General features: G+C 44.8%; 1 protein-coding gene across 3 annotated transcripts in view; it reads right to left on the bottom strand.

The window, feature by feature from the left end:
- Positions 1–9,689: 9,689 nt before the first annotated feature.
- The window catches only part of pdzd2 (PDZ domain containing 2), a 77,841-nt gene continuing 66,329 nt past the window's right edge, over positions 9,690–21,201 (bottom strand). For 2 of the 3 annotated variants that reach the window (XM_031570678.1, XM_031570679.2), the window contains 8 exons: positions 20,142–21,049; positions 19,248–19,392; positions 14,287–17,167; positions 13,840–13,957; positions 13,230–13,331; positions 12,511–12,784; positions 12,115–12,249; positions 9,690–11,192 (listed from right to left, as the gene is read on the bottom strand). In XM_031570678.1, coding sequence (XP_031426538.1) covers positions 11,026–11,192; positions 12,115–12,249; positions 12,511–12,784; positions 13,230–13,331; positions 13,840–13,957; positions 14,287–17,167; positions 19,248–19,392; positions 20,142–21,049 — 4,730 coding nt within the window. In that variant the 3' untranslated portion in view covers positions 9,690–11,025. The remainder of the gene's footprint in view (positions 11,193–12,114; positions 12,250–12,510; positions 12,785–13,229; positions 13,332–13,839; positions 13,958–14,286; positions 17,168–19,247; positions 19,393–20,141; positions 21,050–21,201) is intronic. The other variant, XR_006152494.1, reaches the window with a different exon arrangement.

The raw sequence follows: 21,201 nt of genomic DNA, 5'->3' as shown, positions 1-21,201 counted from the left end.
ACCATTAGAATATTTGTATATGCATTCTAGATTTTATATCCAGTCCACCAGGTCCATATAGACTCTCTACAGTGAACCCCCTTGTGATCTGTTGCTGTAAAAGGGATACAAGCAATGACAATACTTGTATTGGTTTGGTTTCTTTGAACCAGCAGGATGAACCAGCATGGATCAGCTGTACTCTGTGGTGCAGTGAGTGAACCCCTGGTTGTAGACATACATGCGTACACACACACACACACACACACACACACATACACACACTTACACACACAGAGAGAGAGAGAGAGAGAGAGAGATGGCAGCTCATGCTGAAGCTCATCCAGGGAGGCTGTGCGGGTTGAGCGCTCTGAGTGCCGGGTCAGACAGGGCTCCGGTGATGAGGCCGTCCGCTGCATTATTCATTGGCCCCTGGATCTGCCGATGATTACCCACAAAGAGCTCTCTTTCTCTCTCTCTCTCTCTCTCTCTCTCTCTCGCTTTCATTCCTCATCACCAGTATCACGTCCACATGCTATGACCTGTGCCTGAGTCTCCTCACAGGCAGACAGTCCTTAACATTAGGCCAAGAGTACTGTTCTCTAGTGCACAAACAATCGCCAGTGAGTATTTCCCATGGCTGTGTTTCTCAGCAAGGTACAAGAACAGGCATGATAAATCATGCGTTTATGGGACTGCACCTGTTAGGGTCCCATCCGAGTTAACCAGAAAGGGCTGAATTGCCCAAAATCATCACTGCATTAAACAGCTAAGCCTCTTGCACTACGGCTATTCTATCTCCTCTTCAACAGGAAATGACAGTGGTGAAATCGAACCCATGGTCTTCTGTGCTTGACATGAGTGGAGACACGCTAGTGTGGGGCAGGGTAACTGCCAGTCAGACTGGCAGAAAAAGAAAAAGGAGGAGGAAAGAGAGAGAGGGAGGCTGTCTGCTTTGTCTCAGAGCTGGGAAGTCCCACATCATTTGAAAGCTGCCTGCAAAGTGAATTTGCCTCATTAATTCCAATTTCACAGCCAGGCATTCTGTTGGCCACTGCAAGAGCTTACACACGCAAATTAGTTTTTTTTCCCTTTGTGTGTCTGTGTGTGTGTATTTTGTATTTGTTTGTTTGCGTGTGTGTGTGTGTGTGTGTGTGTGGGGGGGGGGGGTGGTTCTATTCACAGATGAACTGTATGTGGATGTGTCATCAGATTGCCTTGCATTTGAACTTTTACTGGATGCATTATTAAGAACATGACAATGTTACCGCCGAGAGTAACAACTGCTCTTGCTACCCCTTCACAACTGCCATACAGTTTGGCCCTGAATGAACAGGAAACATCATTAACATATGCATAAATATTTCCTGTTTGTTTTGGGAAGCTGATAATAGGTTTGCATAAAATGTTAATGTTTTCCTCTTCAGCTTGGCACAGGAAGCTAGCCTCAGCCCTTACATTACAGAGCTGATATCTCTCTGGAAGAGACTGATTGTGCTAAACTGCCCATTTTTGATAACTCAAATAGCCCTTTTAAAGTTTAAAAGTTCCTGGCCAAGAGATAGCGACTCTGAATTAAATTGGATCAGAGAGGTCTGTCAACAGCTAGAACAAACTAATGTTCATCACAATAAAACCTCTATCCAATTACACATACCATGAAGTGAAACAGCATGGCTCTTGGCCTCTCCTCATTTGAAGGTCTGTCTGGGCTCTGATGTGGTCTCCATTTTTGCCAGGCTGACTTGAGTAACATTAGTGGCTTGCAACTCTCTCAAGGGAAAAAGATATGAGCTGTCAAAAGAATGAGGCAAGAGTCTGTACCTGTTGTGTGATTGAAAGGTTTACAAACTAGCGTATTACAAAATACTATCTATCTCTCTCTCTCTCTCTCTCTCTCTCTCTCTCTCTCTCTCTCTCTCTCTCTCTCTATCTATCTCTCTCTATCTATCTATCTATGTCTCTATCTACCTATCACCACAGGACAGATGTGTGCAATGGAATCTTCCAGAACGTTGATGAACTGCTATGTGTGATTGACTACATGAGGTTAAAACTTGTGGAGGTCAAGAATGACAAACATGCCAGAGTTTGAAGGCCTCCGCAGGGCCACCCTCTACATCTCCCTCACAACTAACGTATGGAATGGAGATTCATTTCTGCAGAGGACAAATCAATGTGCAGATTTATTGGATGTGCACAGAGCCATTTTTTTCAGCAGATGAGAATAAGTGTTTATTCAATCACCCTGTTGTTTATGATGGTGATCATTGATGACCCCCACCCCCATCTCTCTTTCAAACACACACACACACACACACACACACACACACACACACACACGCACCAACCTTTCTAATGGTCTCTCTCTTTTTCTTTCTCTCACTCTCACACACACACACACACATAAACACACTCAGTCAGATTGCCTCTCTCTCTCTCTCTCTCTCTCTCTCTCTCTCTCTCTCTCTGTCTCTCTCTATAAGAAGCAACTAGCTAGGGATGATAGCATATGATGGTCTAAATGCCTCATAGTGTGGACACGAATAGCTATGATATGTAGCATGTACAGCATGAACAGACTTTCCCATTGGCTAATTGCTGAACTCACCACACCACTGCTGTAAATTAATAGCTGTTTTGGAGTTCCAGTCTCTCATTATAATTGCAGATCATCATAGGGGTGAGTCAAATCAACTTTTAGATTTGCTCTGACTTTGTGGTGATTGGATCAAGTGGAGACCCATGGAGTTGAGTCATGAACTGTTTCAATGTTATGGTATGTAACACCTTTTCTTCAGACTCATTATTAGATGGGTTCTGCTTGCACCACTTCTCAGGAAAGGACCCTGTTTCTTTGTGTTGTATGGCTATGCTTGCAGTTCTAGGGAACATGCATATTATGCAGAGGAAATACATTTCCTTTCCGCTCTGAATAGAACAAATAAGAAAGCACTGACAAAGTGTTTTCTGACTGCTAAAAAAAAATGTTCTTTCTTGGCAGAGGTGATTTATAATCTTTCTCTGCAGTTCTCTCCCAGATTTGGTGTAATAAATTAAAACAAAGAGACTTGTTTTTGGAGATGTTCAGATGTTTGGTCTTTTGTTTTGAGGACTGTAAGACTCGACAGGCACTTGAACACTCCAGAAACCTTTTTTTTTTGGCCCAAATCTATTTGTGTTATAATATATTATAATATTATTTGAAATGTGAGTATGCCTGTGCTTGTGTGTGTGTGTATTTTAACAATGGATTGTAGCTGATGGGGCAGCTTCATCAAAGGCTCATGAAGTAAGAACTGAAACAGGGTTGAAACTTAAAAATACAAAAACATCATTGTCTATGACAGTGTCAATATTGTGTATTTGTGTGCATTTGTAAGCATACAAAAATGGATGTGCAAATAACCATGTACCACACACACACACACACACACACACATTGATATACACACACACATTTAGACATACACATTTTTACACACATTTCTAACACCTTTATGCCAAAAAAAATGTAATTCTTCCGTTGCAGGGAAGGGTGGAATATTGGGAGGAAGGCAGCAGAGTGAAAAATGAAGCGCCATAAGCTCCAGAGAGCAAAGAGACAGATACCGTTGAGGCTGCCGTGGCCGTCGCCGCCTACCTTTCATTTTCAAATTTGAAGGGTCACAGCTGAACAAAGAAAACCACAAAGAGGAAGAAAGTTTTGAGGGGTTTCCAGGGTCGGAAATAAAACAAGGTGGTAGTGTGAATTTGCTGAAGGTTATATGGGACAGTGCTAGAAAAAGTCTCCACTATCACAGTAAAAAACGACAGCCGAAACAGTTTGACTTTTGTCACAGATGGGCAAGGGTAAAATCAGCGAGTGATGCCAACCCAAAAGCGCAAGAACACAGAGCACAAAATATTATTATATCCACTTACCAAACATATCGTTTTGGGTTCTCTGCCTTCCAAAGACCATTCAAGTGCTTTGGCCACACATTTCAACACCATATAACAAAGAAAAGCTGCTTTTATTTCGGCATGCAAAACTCTATTGAATGTAAGATTTACTTTAAGTATGAACATTTATGTTGAGTAGCTTTGAGAACCAGCAAGGGGCCATTTCCTTTGGCATTGTTGTTTTATGGGAGGCTTAATTAACACAACCTTTTTTGTTCCATTCAAGTGTGTTTTCAGAGAGGCAATGAAAACTCCAGAGGTATGGCTGCATTGAGGGTGTAGGTTCTACTAAAGCCTCATCTCACACTTCTTTAGCTGGTAGTGCATTTACAAAGAAAACTACCCAACTGCACTCCTCACTCCTCCTAATCAGTCTAATGAATCACGTTTATAGTTGAAAACCTAATGGATTCTGTTTGGAGGGTGCCTCTGTTTGGTTCTTTGTATGCTAAATGCATCTCTCAAGCCCTGAACACAACAAACCTTCATGGTAGGTGCAAAGCAGATTATTTTATTAAGAGCATCTAAGTCATTTTCAGATAATGATGTTGTGGAGAGCACTGGTATTCATGGATGTTATTACAACCCCTCAGCAGTGCCTGTCTCTAAAAGGTCAAGTGCATGATCGCTGTGGCTCAATAGGAAACTATCACTAATATTCACCCTCACCTGCCTTGGCCAGTCTGACAGCAGTAGCATTTGAGCTTGTGATTGATAACCTTCATGTAGTGTTCCAGTCAAAAAGGACAGTTTTGAAACTTTGAAACTCAAAAAGGTTTTCATAACATCCTTCACCCTAACTACTTGAATGGATCAAATAAATTGTAGTAACATTCATAACAGTTTTTTTTTACAGATAATTTAACAATGTTACATTTGTTGTGTCTCCGATGAACTGGACCGGGCCTTTACAATGAACATCCAAAGAATGTAATACAGAGCTTTATGAGTGAAAATAAATGGTTGTTGTCAGTCAGTTGGGCATTGATGTGAATTGGTGTGCATTTTCTTCATGAATCACACCAATCATTTTTGACCGAAGTGTTGTAACATTACAGATTTTATGATGTATATTCTAAATGTGATTTGTTGATTGTTAAATGCATTGTTAAATACACAAAATACTAACAATCATGAGATTTAGATTTCCACTAGCTGTATGTATGTTAAAATATTTTCTGGATTTCCCTTGTTTTGAATAAAACCAAGTGGTAAAACATCATTAAAAAGGATAAAAAATAGATCAAATGTTTACAAAAAGCAGGTGTCAAATGTCAGGCCGGTCAATTTTGACCGGAACCACAAGTGTAACCACGTTGCTAACACAGCATGAGGGTTAATAAACAGCATGTCTGGTTCAGGGGTTCACTCTTGCCAGCAGCTGAGGTGTATTGTTGTGTTAAGTAATGTTGCTTGAATCAAAATATGATGTTTTGTGTTTTAGGTCAGGTCAAAATGTGATGTTTGTAATTGTTTGTGACAGAGTACATTACTATAATCATGCCTTATTGTACATGTTGAATTCATATGAAAATGGTGCAAGACAGTAAACTTTAAAAGATTAAGACTCTCTCTCTCTCTCTCTCTCTCTCTCTCATTTGGTTTTTCAGTTGCTTCAACCGCTTTTTATTCTGCTTCTGTGATCATGTGACCTACACACAAACAGGAAATGTAGACGAGATGGAACTGTGTGACATTTGCAACTTTTTCAATCTCCTCTAGCACATTTCTACACACCCTGACTGACTCTGAACGGTATACAAGTGTTCACTTTGGTCGTTCTTGCGATTTGTCCTCAGTATCAGTGCTTTTTCATTCTCCCTCAAATGATTTTCAGAAGATTTTTTTAAGATGGTACTGCACACTGAAACTGCAGGTGATTTCTATCATTAACAGTTTTTTGTCCAGACAAGAGAAGATGTCAGACATCTCAAAATCTCTTATATCCTGGCATGTCATGGGCAGAGAAGAATCAGTGGAAAAATATATCTATTATGGCTTCGTTTGTGGGCACATCTGAATCTCACAAAAAACAGAGGCACATTCACACTCAACACACTAATTTGAATATCTTGTACAAACACAGCATTTGCTAGAGCCATGGGACATTTGGAAAGTTATCTCTCTCGCTCTCGCTCTCTCTCTCTCGCTCTCGCTCTCTCTCTCTCTCTCTCTCGCTCCCTTCAGTGGTCTTCTCCTTTGGGTGAATCATAGCCTCGTATTTACAAAGTACACAGAGCGATTATGAGGAACGAAGCCTCTGCCAAGTTTTAATGAACGCTTGGCAAACTAGCCGTTTCTGATCTCAGGAGGATGCACCATCCATCTGGACAGGGCCAGGAACTAAACATAGGCTCAATAGGTATATGTAGGAGCATACAGGTCCAGAGATGAACCCCCCCCCCCCCCCCCCCACACACACACACACACACACACACACACGCACACACACACACACACACACACACACACACACATATACACACTCATACACACAGGTAGATGAGTCATGAATTATTTTCGGAGAAATTCATTTCTCAATCTTTATTTCCACCCTTACCCATATAACCTAATCTGCTACGTCATTATTATGACCACTGTTATGCTGTGCAGGGCGGTCATATAGTGAATGTCAAAGTTTTTCTTTCTTCTTCTTCTTCCAGTTTTTCACCAGTGTTTGGTCAATGATATCATATACTTATACTTTCACATGAAACTTGGTATGGTTGTAGCTCCACATGGCTGATACGGAATATAAGATTTGTGTCCCTATGTGTACATTTCCCTTTACGCTAGCGCCCCCTTGAAGTGGGGTAGGCTCAAAACACTTTTTGGTCAATAGCTCGAAAAAATATTTTGGATGACGAATGACAAAATTGACAAAATCTTTATGGCAAGTTGGCCTCTAGGAGGTGCATGACCCCTAGCTCATTACGACTCATTTGTGGAGTGCCCACCACCACCTAGTGAATAATGCTCAATGCAAAAATGTAACACTTCAGTCATCATCATCATCATCATCATCATCATCATCATTATTTATTCAGGGAGAATTGACTGAGCACAGGGCTCTTTTGCAGCAGTAAAGACACCTTGTGATGTAAAGGTTCAAACTTCAGGAAATGTCACACCCTGCATCACTACCACTTTCTTAGGATGCACACCAAATTGTGTGAAATGTTGTCCATGCAGGGTTATGACATTTCATTTGACCTGGTATATTAAAATATCTGAAGAACCACTAAAGCTAAAAAAAAAAAAATATTTGGTGTACTCATACTTGGCTACATTTGCTCACATCATCTAAAGTCACATCATCAGAAAATATCTTATTATTTCACAAAATTCTTGCTCATTCTCTCACTTTACTGCGGGCACATTACATCCCTTAGTCTCGCATAGACGAGAGGCACTTGGTGATGAGAGGTCAGAGTCAGGAGACAACTTATTGAAATAAAGCTTGTTCAAAACAAACTCATAGGTTACATCTGCACATTTGATTTAAATGCCATTACAGCTCTGCTGTAATTATCACCAACATGAACCATTTCAACATGGATTTTTACAGACATGCTCTACTGTGATCTGTTAATGTAACTACATTCATCTGGACAGCACTGAAGGGCCCTTCTCCCTTGTTAATCAATTTCTCCACTTCAGCACACCTGCCCCCTTCAGAGACACTACATCTCCGGATTATTTATCTGTGAGGGTACAATGTAGACATAAAGTAACTGTTCCTCAGTCAGAAACTAGTCAGTCTGCTCATAAATACCACCCAGCAGAGACATAGGAGTGGGAAATTCATCAAGGCATTCCCCTCTCAAATGTGGTTTGTCAATTTGCCTTAACAATTATTTAGTGCGGTGCACATGCCTTACATACTTAAAAGCTTGTCCTACCTGTACTAACTTTCTTTTCATTAAATGATTCGCCTATTGCTGTTGATGTCGATTTTTTTCATTGCTAATAGAGTGTGGATATTCCCTTTGCACCACCAACCCAGTCTAAATCACTCCACTCAATTCCGGTTAGTAAATATTTTTGGTGCAGCGGCTCCATCGGTTGGCATCTACGGTGATTACGGGGGTTGAAGTGTCACCGCTCCATCAGCCTGAGTGACTCAGCCGACGCTAATAGGTCTTGCCATCGGCACTCTCTGCAAAAGCCTCACCCCGCCTGCTCTGTCCGAGGGGAGCTGACAGGAGTAGGCAGGATTGTGTGTGTGGTAGGCTGCTCTCCGTGTCATTATAGGGCTTGTCATTACAGCAGTGAGAGAGGGATGCTTTAAGGAAAGTCAAGCGCTGGAAAACTATAATAATGCAGGTGTTGAGTGTGTCTCCACTCGCTGAGCACTGTCTCACAACCGGGGCCGTCTATACGGAAAGTGGAAAATGTTTGTTGAATTACTATAAAGGTAAGTAGCCAATTTCGTGTGGTAACTAAAACACACGCCGCCACTAAAACACGATATCTTAAGGCCTTTTAGCAAAATCTGAGATACCAGTTGACAGCCTGTTCTATCCATGGTTCCCGTTCTGTTCATTCAGAACCTGCAGTATAGCCTACTCTGTAGGCGTATGGTGTAGGTGCGATTTGAAGTACAAATGCAGAAAGAAACTGAAATGTGACCTTTTCAGTATTAGCTCGTGTTCAACCAAGCACTTGACATTAATACTATTTGGCAACAACACTGCCCCCATACAGGTTTGGCATTTTGTTATCATGGAAACTTCTGATGATAGATCTGGTGTGAAGCAGGAACTTCTCCCATTTATATAATTATCTGAACACACACTGTAATTATGCAAAAATACTCAAGTACATGATTGTTGGTGTGACTATTGAAAATACGCTATAATGAAAAGATATTGTATCACACAAGGGATAGGCCTACTCTTGAGAACAAACACATCAATAAACAAAACGCTTCCAGCAGGGAAAACTGATTCATGTCCAACTGCTGTTTTGTTGATGCTTGTTCAACACACAACAGACCCTTAATGATTTCACAGTGTGCACTGCTATACTAGTTATTGGCCTAAACAGCTACAATTTCCCTGGCCTGTATACTTACAGTTAGATGATATAAATGATGTTAGATACTGTGAGAGTGACATCTTCATCAGATAACAACAGCATCAAGACCGTTGAGCAGCTTCTGTGCATGGAGCCTTACAGTGCTGAGGGCGCTACACACAGAGCTACACACAACCATTCATTCACCCCTTGCTCTTCCACAAGTTTTTCCCCCAGGCGTTTTGGCTCGTACATTCTAGAGTGCACATTTAAGATCCCTAACCATGAATATTCTGCAAATATTTCTGCAGTCATGTTTCCATTGACTTATCCTCAGGGTCAAATTAGTTTCCTTACAGCACCGCTGAGGAGTGCTGAGAGAGAAGCCCATCCCAACACTCAGGAGGTTTATTAAGCGTATGAATGCACAGCAAATGTATGAAGTTACTTACACATAATGACCTTTTCTCTATTGCGATTTCTACTATTTGTATTTTGTAGTTGTAAGTAATCACTCTATCCTATGCCCTTATGGTTATCTTGAGGATAGCACAATGCACTTCATTTAATGTTCTTATGCACACAGTACAATCAACTTTTGAATGTATTGCCAGTGATCTGATTAAACTCATGAATGCAGTCTCTTGACTAACTGCCAAGTTTGTTTGTTTTTAAAGTTCTCACTCATTTTTAAAGTGCTCACACTGGAGCGTTGCAGGAAGAGTCATAAAATGGGAGACTGAGAATTCGCAGCATTCAAAAAGTATTTAATGATTCAAAACAGCATAGAGTCAAGCTCCAAGTCTTAGACGCACAGTATAATTCTGAATTCATGATAGCTTACTGTTTCACACACTGTCATAAAAGCAGTGGTGCTCAAAAGCCCAGATAATTAATTTAATTCATCATCAAATGGGACCATAATATTTACACATACACAGTTCAAGTACAGTATCACCACACTACTGGTGTAGTATTAAATCTAAAGGGGAAGTTCACACAAATGGTCGGTTTCTTTGAGAGCCCCATCCCCACCCCCCACCAGGAAACAGGCATTTTCATGTGAATGATGATAACAATTGCATTTATTCTTAAGGATGAGTGCTGTGTGGTGGCAAATAACCCATGGATCAATTCAACTGCCGTTTCAGACCATGTCTGCTTGAATGACCTCCAAATGAGCACGGCAAAATCGAGGCAGAATATGGAAGGAACTCTTTCATCACTGTCTCTTCCTTCTGAGGGGGGAAAGGTGCTATCAGGCTGCTCCGTTCCAAACAGGCAAGGCCAAAAAGCATTCAAAAATAATGGCGCCAAGAGAGGAAAAAATATAAATACTTCACAAATATTATTGCCATCAAATTTTTTCTTCCATAGTAGCAACCAGCTCTATTGTAAAATACAAATAACAAAAGTGACCACCATAGGATAAGGGACTCCATTTGAAAAAAACAGTACCTGGCACCAAAGCCACTGTACCCTCGGTGGAGAGTTTACATAAACTCTTTTGGTCTAGTAGACAGGATCGGAGGTGGCTACTGTGAGTAGGACCGAAGAGGCAGTCTGAAGAGGCAGCTAACAGGGTGCAGAGACAGTTAAGACAAACGTGGTACTTCAGTCTTCCCGCCCTGTCACTTAGCAGGTAATCTACGGGTCTGTCTGCGACTGAGTTACTGTTTTCAGGCTGGGAATTAGACGCTGGCCAGGGTGAGGAGGACACTTCCGAGAGAGAGAGAGAGAGAGAGAGAGAGAGAGAGAGAGAGAGAGAGAGAGAGAGAGAGAGAGAGAGAGAGAGTCTGTTGGCTTTGTGGGCGAGCGCTAATAAATATCAAAATGTCACCAACTTCAGTCTGGGCGCCCGCCGCCTCAGGCTGTGAAGGTTATCTCTCTCATGGAAAAAAATCTGTAGAACTGTAGAAAAAATAAGTATAAAAAAGGGAGAAAACTGAAGTCCTGATATATTGATATATATACACCCTCACTCACACACACACACACACACACACACACACTCACACAAAACAGTTTGTCCTCTGTCTGCAATTTGGCACTCCAAAATCCACTCCAAAAAAATGGACTCAGTCATACGGATGTCCGGGGCTTCCTGATGACCAGCTGCACAGGGCCCTCGGACACCGTCTTGATGATGTTCCAGGCGTCATAGTGCATCAGGTCTTGCAGAGATCTGCCGTTGATGGCCAGCACCTCGTCCCCGACGTCGATGACCCCAGACTGCTCAGCTGCGCCACCTGTGGGAGAGAGAGGATCATTTCTGTCAGGAAGTCTTGGAGAATGTCTGTGTTACAGAGGGATTTGGTATGACAGTCCTCATACGAAAAGCATGACTCGGATTATCTGTATTCCTCACTTGGTAGTGTTTATTATTGAGATATTTCTGTTTTATGTTAGTCAATTACATATTTATGTTCTAAGTTCATACACATTCAGTAATTACTCGAGGGAAGATACTGCTAGATACAGATAGAATAAAGGCATTCCATGTAACTGTGAATGATTCCTATGGCTGTACACAGCCTCAAATTAACGGCAAAGCCAATGGATGTTTAGTAAGTTGTTTTAGTAAGTATTCACATAATTACATGTAAGTCACAAATGCATTTTGCACTGATTACTTCTACAGCTAGGAAACACTGCTGATCCATGCAAGGCACTGGGGTGGTAATGTGACTGAAGCCTGAGGATTTTAACACTCAAAGCTGTCTACATGCGCAGCTGTTGGAGACCCCTGTGTGACTGTGCCCTTGCCTCAGACTTGGTGGGGTTTGCAAGAGGAGATGTGGAGGACGCGAGCCCTCCGGGGCCATTCAGCCTAATCCGCTTTGCTGACCTCGTTCTGTGCTGCTGACTGACACCCCTGAAAACCGATCTGTGATCCCCTGAGCTGCAGGACACTGTATCCCGGCCGAGGAGCCCTCAGCAACTTCTATCCACTGGGGCTTCCGATGAAGTTTGACATTACAAATTGACACGTTGTTTTGCGTTTTGGGTGACAACCTTGCTTTCATATTGAGCTGACCTTCACAAAGAAGCCTGAGCTGGTATTTAACTATGTCTCCATGTACTCCATACTGAGAAAAAGGAGGATTTAATACTGAATACACAATTTATACGACTTCTTCAGGCCAGACGTAGATTTGCATTTGACGTTACCTTTAAAGACGCGTTTGATGTTGAGTGGTCTGTCACCGTGGGCAGAGGCTTTGCCCCCATCCAAACTGAAGCCCAGGCCGGCGGAGGTCTTCTGAAGCTCCACGCTAAGCACTCCGTCTGGACCTACCTCCACCACTACAGCACACACAGAAGGACATTTCAGTCTCAAGAAAATGAAAGAAAACTGTGAAATTAAGAGTAATTCAAAACATGTTGCTTTGTGAAATCTGTAAGTGTAGTTCTGTGGTGTAGCATATATAGATCTGAACTGTTTTCTTCAAACCTAAATAAAGTGCCATTCATTCATTCTGAAGACTGGAATGAGAGTAGCACATAAAACATAAAGCTTATGTCATGTACAGTTAAAATGGCAGGATGTGTTAGCCTGCTGGTTACCTGCGCCTGTTGCCCTGCCGTTGTCCCTGCAGGCCAGAGATGAAGAGGGTGCAGAGTGGAGGCCGGGCTCATGTCTGGGAGATGGCAGCTCACTGTCCTTCCCACGCTGGATGACCACGAGGGCTTGTATGGGGAGCCTTGACTGGTGCAGACCGGACAGGGCCTCGCCGTGGGTCAGCCCTCTCAGGTTGGTCCCGTTTATGGACAGTATGGCATCCCCGCGGCGGATGGTACCTTCCACGCTGGCGGCACCCTTGGTGAAAACGCGATGAACCTATCCAGACGGGAGGTATAAAGGTCTTAATGGTCTCTGAAATAAGCTGCTCAGAATCTTGATGAATTAGTACAGCGAGTAGAGATCATGTGCATTGCATATATTCAGCACTAGGAGGCAACAGAGAGACAACATCAGTACTACTGTAAGCCCATCATGCAACAGCATACAAGTACGTACATATTTGTTGTGTGTGTGTGTGTGTGTGTGTGTGTGTGTGTGTGTGTGTGTGTGTGTGTGTTTGTGTGTGTGTGTGTGTGTGTGTGTGTGTTGTGTGTGTGTGTGTGTGTGTGTGTGTGTGTGTGTGTAGTTTCCTGAGGTTAACAAGCTCTAAAATAAAGAAGGGAATCATTATTCAAGTCTCTGCCTTGAACACAGGCTTGAGTCTATCACACCCTTATTTAGTTGATATAAGCGCACAGGCAAGACAAGTCATCTAGCTTACTGTCACTGATTTTTGTTCCAGGTCGACGCCTCCGGCGATACTGAATCCCAGCCCAGAGCCCTCCTCCTTGGTAAGCACGACAAAGTAAACATCCTCTTTCATCTACAAGAAAGGAGAGAAATGTCAGTGACCTCATCTAATGCAGAGACAGGACTTTCATGGGCTAAAAATACGTTTCTTGGCATTGGCAAGTTCTAATTAATAAATAAATAATGAGCACTTTTTTACATGTCAGATAAATATAGAGGTTGTGTACTAATGGTTTGTGTGTCTTGAAAAGCACTCACACATTTTACATCTAGCTGTCTCTAATACACACACACACACACACACACACACACACACACATCCACACACACACACACACACATCCACACACGTAAGAAACTGTCGAGAGAGACAAATAAGATGGCACTTCACACTTCAAAGAAGCTTTTGATCGTCCTGACAGTAAAAGCATGATTCGAGATGAAAGGATACAGGGAAGAATTGAGAAGAAAAAAATGAGTAAAAGCTCCTATGCTCATCCAGGGCTGCAGGCATCCTGTGGGAAAGAAAAAGTGACTGGGGGGAAAAAAAATGTATGACTGACTCCAGATCAGTCCAGTACCTCTGCCTGGGCCTTGGTGTCGGTGATGAGGGTCACTGTGTCCACTTTCGCTCGCAGGGAGGCGAGGACATCCTGCAGCTTGGCCTGCTCTAGGGGGGCCACCGCCAGCTCGCAGAGGCTGCCAAACAGACATGCATCATTGCTTTTGGCCGCGGCATCGAATAGCTCTGTCAGAATAACAAACCCCACTATTCCCTCAGATACAATCTACCCCTATCTGCACACTACAAGAGAGACATTATACCAGAGAGCACATTTCAAGCTGACACGCAATACAATATTTTCACGCTGGGTATGGAATGGATGGGTCTTTGGAGGGAAATACCCCACTGACGCGACCCCAAACCCCCCCCCAAACTTCTTCAAAGGGTTCTATCTCACTTTCCCTTCTCAAGTGCTATTGAGTTTAAATCCCACAGAGATGGCTATTATCTTGCTGGTTCTTACCTCACAGACCAGCTAGGAGAAGCTGATGTCTGCCCATTAGCTTTGGGCACTTGGTAGTGGTTCTCCTCCTGGGTTATTCCCTTAAGGATGCCTTCGCTCCTGCTCAACCTGGTGGTCACAAGAGTGTTCTGCAGGCCCTCGGAAGATGAGTCAGTGTGTTTGCGTGGCTGTACCTCCAGCTCGGTCTTGAAGGTGACGTTGCTGGCTGTCTCGACGGGAGAAGAGGACGACGAGGAAAAATCCTCGGTGCAGAGCTTGTCAAGCTCAGGCATGCTCAGAGCACGCAGCTCCCTCAGCCTGGAGCGCGACAGGCCAGCTAGACCCCGGGAGTTACGCTGCCTCAGCACAGGGGGTGCAAAAGAGCAGCGGTTTGATCTGGGTTCTTCCGAAACCGGGACCACACCACCGGCAGAGGCCCGGGAATCTGAGGTTGTGACCTTCCGCAGTTGGGGCGAAGGGGGAGGTGAGCCAGGATCGTCTGCATATGAGCTGAGACTCCGTCTCAGGGAGTTGGAACAGTCCGTTGTGCCAGTACCATTGGCTGAGCCCACGCAACCTGACAGTGTCCGGTTTAGTGGGGGCTTGGTGGTATAGTATGGAACAACAATACAGCGGACCACGGCCTTATCAAAACCAGCCAGGTTCTCAAAGGACTTGATCCTTTGGCGCACAGAAAAGGGGTTGGGGTCAGCCAGACCTCCGCCGTCTGTGGAAAAGCTCCTGCGCTCCATTGCTTTTAGGTACAGTTTGGACCTGCTTGACTTCAGTTGATCACCTGCATCCAAAATACTGGACAATCTGAGGCTGTGATCCAATGAACCATTGCTCAAGGTGCTAGGGCTTTTCTCAACAGTTTCTGTAGCGCTAACAGCTGTATGCGTTTGTGGGGAATTACATGTGGGACTTGACATGCTTGACCGATTCAGTTGAGACTCCGAATTAAAATGACTTGAGTCTGTGGCTCCAATGGTTGCCTTACTTTCTGGGACTGGGTTGGAGTTGGATGGGTTCACAGTTTGTTTACGTGCGAGGATGGGTGTGGAGGATGACGAGGGGGAAGATGACGAGAGTCGCACCTCGATGAATGTCCTCTGAGTGGTCGTTGTTTCCGACTTGTCTTTACCATTATGCTTCAGAGGTTCCTGAGATAACTGTGCCACTTCTTGGACAGAACAAGTCTCTTTCACATTGCTCGCTACATTTGCCTGTACAGCCATGGTGGTTCCCACCGCACTACATGTGCTCTTCTCCTGAGTTCTTTCACACAGTCTACCTGAGGAAGAAATGCTACTTTTCTCGGAGGTCCTGGTTATTTTTGGGCTGCCAACAGAGACTATCCTTTTGGCCTGGACTTTTGGGGACGGGAGCGGAGACGCTGTGCTTTTTCTCTGCACTGGACTTTCAGCACGTGCAGGTTTTGAGAGGGACTGCTCACTGTTCTGTGCTCTACTTTTACTCTTAATGGTCAGGCCTTTTAGTTTGGGTGCATTGCTCTGTGACTTTAGGGTTTTATCTTGGAGCTTTAACTTACAGTTGGACTGGGGTTGTTCCTTCAGACCAGGACTCCTTGGCAGCTGAGTAGAAGAGTTATTCTGTGTAAGAGTCGTCCTTGACTCACTCTGTGTTATCTGACCTTTCTCTTTCTCTTTTGCTGTCAGTGCCGATGTTTTTCCACCTGATTTGCCATCACTGCAGTTGGAAGCCTTTGACTCAGCTACGGTGGGAGCGGGTGTTGACAAAGAGCTGGAGAGTCTCTCCGAGCTCTGTGGCGTGCTCGCCAGCAACCTCGACGTCCTCTGCGGACTCCGCGAAGTGACGTGGCAGTGGTTCTGAGTGACAGGTGTTCCGGCGATGCCCGATGGGCACAACTGGTTTGTTTTGACAGGTGCCAAAACCTTTTCATTAGTCTCCATTGTGCCGTTGACAGCATCGCCAACAGATGTGGGCACAGCCATCCCAGCAGAGGCACATTCTGGGTCTGTCTTAGCCATAATGTTCTGGCTTTCGCCATTAAGAACCAAGCTGCCTGAGGACTGGGTGTGGGAACTCGGGGATGCAGGGAGCAATGGGTCAGTAGCTGCCTGTTTGCACTTCGCTTTATGGAGTGTATCTAAGGCCGGTGAGTGCTCTGTGTTATTTAACGTGTCATCCTGAGGTGGGGGTGGGGGAGCATAATGTGGAGGAGAAAGAGGCCCGTTGCCATTTAACTGATTCTGCTCTGCTGTAGTCGGAGTGTCATAGCAGATCTCCACCTCTTCCTCATCAGTGTCGCCAGCGTTGTGGTCTTGAGCTTCCCTGTTTTCCTGAACGGTTCTGTCAGTAGCTGAGTCACTCTCCGAGTCGCTGTCCTCCACCAAGCCGTACATGCATTTGGGTTCAGGTCCAGGCCCAGGATTCTCCCCTTTTGTCACCTCACTCCCTGTCAGGTTGCTGAAGTTCCGCGAGTAGTTGTTCAGAAATGTCTTTCCCACAGGCAGCAGGCCACCTCGGGTTCCTGAGTCGAGCACAGAGAACTCCAAGAGGTTCGGTCGTGCTTGGGCTTGAGTCTGACCGGAGCCTCTCTCGTCACCCTGCTGGTTGGCACTGCCTGTGGGGTTTGTGGTACTTTCTGTGCTTCCTGCCTGATGGGTACCTGTTGAGTTGGTATGTTGCTCCTGTTTGGAGAGCTCAGTGATAAAGTCATCGATGTTGGTGACGGGCACCTCGCTGCTGTGGTTGGTCAAGGGCTCCTCGGAATTTGGTACGGATGAGGTGCCCTCCGGAGTAGGGATGTTCTTGTTTTCCAGGCAGCCATTTTCCTCCAAACCGGTTCTCCAGGAATCGGCTCTGGAAGGTCCATCACAGCTCGATGACATCATCAGGCAGGAAAGTCGATCTACAGCTGTTGGAATGGAGACTAGCATGAAAATCTGAATACATTTCAAAGGAAATTAGGCAACATTTCTCATATGTCTTTTACAATGCAATTCAATGGCAGGCTGAGTTAGAGGGGTAGTACAACACACGTTTTTGATGGCTGTTTATTAATATCAGCTGTTACTAAAATGCAGCACTACACTCAAAGTAAGAGAAAGTAAAAGTTAACACAAGGCTTCTGTTTTATAAATTAACATGCCTTTAGAGTTAAGTTCAGTTTCCACTTTCCATTGACCAACGAATACCTTCAAACTGACAGGTCAAATTTCACATTCCTTCAATCCCTCTTTTGAACGAAATCTTACCCGATCCCTCTTTTTATCCAAACAGGGTTGAATTTGTTATTGTCTCAATTACAAATACTAAAATACAAGAAGAGTCCTAAGGTCATTATACTGTCTACAGAATGTAATTACTCTCCAAGGTGAATATCAGGTGACTGGGAAAATCACTGCAGACTTAAGGAAATGCCAGGTACACGTCTTGAGTTAGGCATGACATCAACCTGAAATACACCATTTCCAATTCTTACATAATACTTGACTTTTATCCACAGTGGGAATTGATTATTCATAAACAGTCTTTGGATTATGTATACACAGCTCAAGTTGGTAGGGTTGAGTCTTCCACACATTAAGGTATGTGTGTGTGTTTGTTACACATTAAGACACTATGGACAATGTATGCATACCACTTTAGTATAGCATACATCCATATACACATAAAAAAAACTCATTAGAAAACACTCCAGACAGACAAACATGCGCAGACAAACAGGTGCAGGAAGCACTACCAGGCTTTTTTACTATTCCTAATTCTACTGGTATGATTGCTGTGAGTAGTTCTTTAAGTAATTGCACTAGACTTGACATGACTAATGATTACAAATAGCAAGCTTACAGTGGGAGTGATGGAAACTCTCTCCTCATATCAATCACTGCCTCGCAATAATGTAAACTTTCTCATCAAGCTAAGGAAAAAGAGAATAATATTTATGGCTACTGCAAATTACACATAGCAGTTTTCAGTTTGTGTTTTACGTTTCAGTTGAAGGCCTGTTGGAACACAATTACCAACAGTAACTGGCTTAACTGTCAGAGGCTGGGGTAAAACCCTTCTAATGATTCACAGTATTGATAGCCAAATACTGAGTGAGAGGACTTGAATGTTAACAAACAGAAGATATTAACATTCAAAATTAAGTTTTAAAGACTTTTGTCCTTTTTCTGCTGAACAGCTGCTCTGTGGGCAGCACTAAGATCCTACTCACAGCAACCGAGAATCAAGCTGAAAAGAGAAAGAGGGAAAAAAGGAAAAGCTAATGCGCAAAGGGAACTGTCGACCTACTCCTACAAATCTACTGTCTAAGGTAATAAGTGAATCAATAGTCACCATGGATACAAAGCCCGCTGCTTGCAGTTCCCTTTGTGGTGGAGAAGGGTACTGCCAGTAAGCGAGAGGCTGTTGTGCTCCTACGTCTTAAGGCAGCGTGAGGAAAGACAGACTGGTCTCTTAATTGCAGCCCGGGTTTTGGGTCACAGTGCACAGTAGTGAAAGGACATAAATAACAAAACAACTACCAAGACCCTCATTAGCTTGGAGTCAGGCTAGAGCGTCAGGCTTAGTGAGGGGACCGTCATTTTGTGATGAGTTTTTTGTTTTGTTATTTGTGACACAATTGTGGGCGAGGAGGTATTTGGATGGGAGACTGATGGAGCACTGCAGTCTCTTGGGTGGAGGGGGGGTCATTCTGCATGGAAGCTTATAGAAGCTGATCTCTAAAGGTGGATATTCGGCAGGTGAAACCTTTAAGGTTTCGATTCCGATCATTAGCAAAGCTAACTGAACCTATGAAACAAGGGTGTCCTGAAGGAAAAATCAGTGGAACAGGCAGGACGGTGTTTTGAGCTGACATTTCCACCCAACAGCGTCAGCAGGAAGACACAAATGGGGGGGGGGGGGGTCCATCAGTTAACGGACACATCATCATACAACTGCAAACCACTGTTGTCCTGTCACAACTGTGGGGGGCGGGGGGGGCTCACCTGAAACGGGTTTCTGAATCTCTAAAGTCAGTGTTACAGGAAGGTTGTGCATCAGATCGCAGATCTCCTGATAGGACGAGGCGCAGACCAGCGTGTCCCCGATCGCCACAATCTCATCTCCTACGCCCATCTTCCCCATGGACTCCTGGCAGAAAACAGAGAGGAGAGAGATTGGGGAATGAAAACAAGCCTGTCTGGAAAACCACTGAGAGTGAAGCAATGTCTTAGACAAACACGCACACACACACACACACACACACACACACACACACACACACACACACACACACACACACACACACACACACAGGCAACCATGCACACATTACACAGACATTCAAACACAATTAAGAACACACATATACACAAACATACACACACACCCCTACACATACACGCACATGCACACATACTGTTTACCTATTACTATTTTTATCAAGGACTAGGTAGTTGTAAATCTAGAATGTTTTATTGCCTTTTACTGGTGTGCAAAGGTTTCTCAATTTGTGGACATCCAAATCTATCCAAGTGTACAGAAGTGCAACAGAATAGAGGACACAGTGGGATTAACTATTCTTAGTTTAATGAATTTGCAAACGTCTGTATGTATGTGAGAGACAGAGTGTATGTGTGTGTTTAAGAGAGAGAGAGAGAGAGAGAGAGAGAGAGAGTGTGTGTTTTAATCTTCTGCTTTGCAAGAGATAGAACGCAACTTTCTAGCTAATTCCCCGTTAAATGGGGAGATAAGCAGACAAGACAGACTAACAAGGAAACACAGACAGCCAAACAAACAAACAAATAGAGAGGCAGAAAGCCAGACAGATTGGAAAACTTCCATAGACAGACAGACGTACAGACAGAGGGATGGACAGAGAGAAATAGAAGCATACATACCCTCTCTGCGGCGCCGCCCGGCCTCAGGCCAGTGATGATGACCTTGAGAGGGGAGGACTTGATCTCCAGGTCTAGGCCGAACGACTCGCTCTCACTCCTCCTCAGGACCACCGTCTCGATGGTGCAGATGCCTGACAGCTCGCTGGGCTCGCCCCGCCGGCAGGGGTGGGGGCCGCGGCACCCGGAGCGGGTCAGGGTGCCAGTGGCCGTATGGCTGGCCATGGCTGGCATGGGGGCGACGGGCTCCTCGCCCTTGGCACGCGGCGGGGGATTGGGGCACTCGATGCTCATCATGCTCTTGACGCGCGTGACGGCCTTGTGCTCAAGCTTCGGTGACCGCTTGGGTTCAGGGGGACCATCACCACGGTAGGACTCCTTCTTCACACCCAGGTTGCTGACACCTCCTCCTCCTCCCCCTCCTCCTCCTCTGTCATGGTCGAGGCATCGAATGGGCATGAAGGGCGACTCGGCTCCGGCTGGGACAACTCCTCCGTCCTCCGACTCCAGCGAGCTGCCACCCCCTGCACCTCCTCCTGCAGCCGAGCGGTGGGACTCCCCGCCATCCTGGCTCTCGTCGTCCACCTCCACCGACGAGGTGGCCACCACGATGCCCGAGTCTTCCTCCTGAAGGTGGGCCTGGAAGTCCGTGGCGTTCCCCGATGCTACTGCCGCTGCCGCCTGCTGGTGCGCCGGCCTCCGGTAGAGTCCCGTCGGCGTCATGCCATCCTCCTGCTCGTCATCACTAGGCTCATCCTCATAGCACATGACCCGGCGCTGACGGAGCAGGGGACTGCGGACGGAGCTGGGGCTGCTGCCCACACTGGCCTGCTTCCCTCCAGGGCTACACGCCTTCCCCCCGGCCTCTGCGTACACGGCTTCCACCCCCACACACCCGCTGGGCTTATACCCTACAAGAGAACAGGAAGCGGTGGAACAGACCGCGATGTCAATCATCTTTTAATTTTTTTTATTTCAATTGTTTTCATGACTAAGTTAAGAAATGGTCCTAATACTTCCATATGATTCATAGTCACAGGGATAGTTTACACAGCAAATGAAA

This window comes from Clupea harengus, chromosome 7, assembly GCF_900700415.2.
Source record: "Clupea harengus chromosome 7, Ch_v2.0.2, whole genome shotgun sequence".
Classification (NCBI taxonomy): domain Eukaryota; kingdom Metazoa; phylum Chordata; class Actinopteri; order Clupeiformes; family Clupeidae; genus Clupea; species Clupea harengus.
The sequence above is the reverse complement of the archived record's forward strand: the minus strand, read 5'-3'. Positions and strand labels throughout refer to the sequence as shown.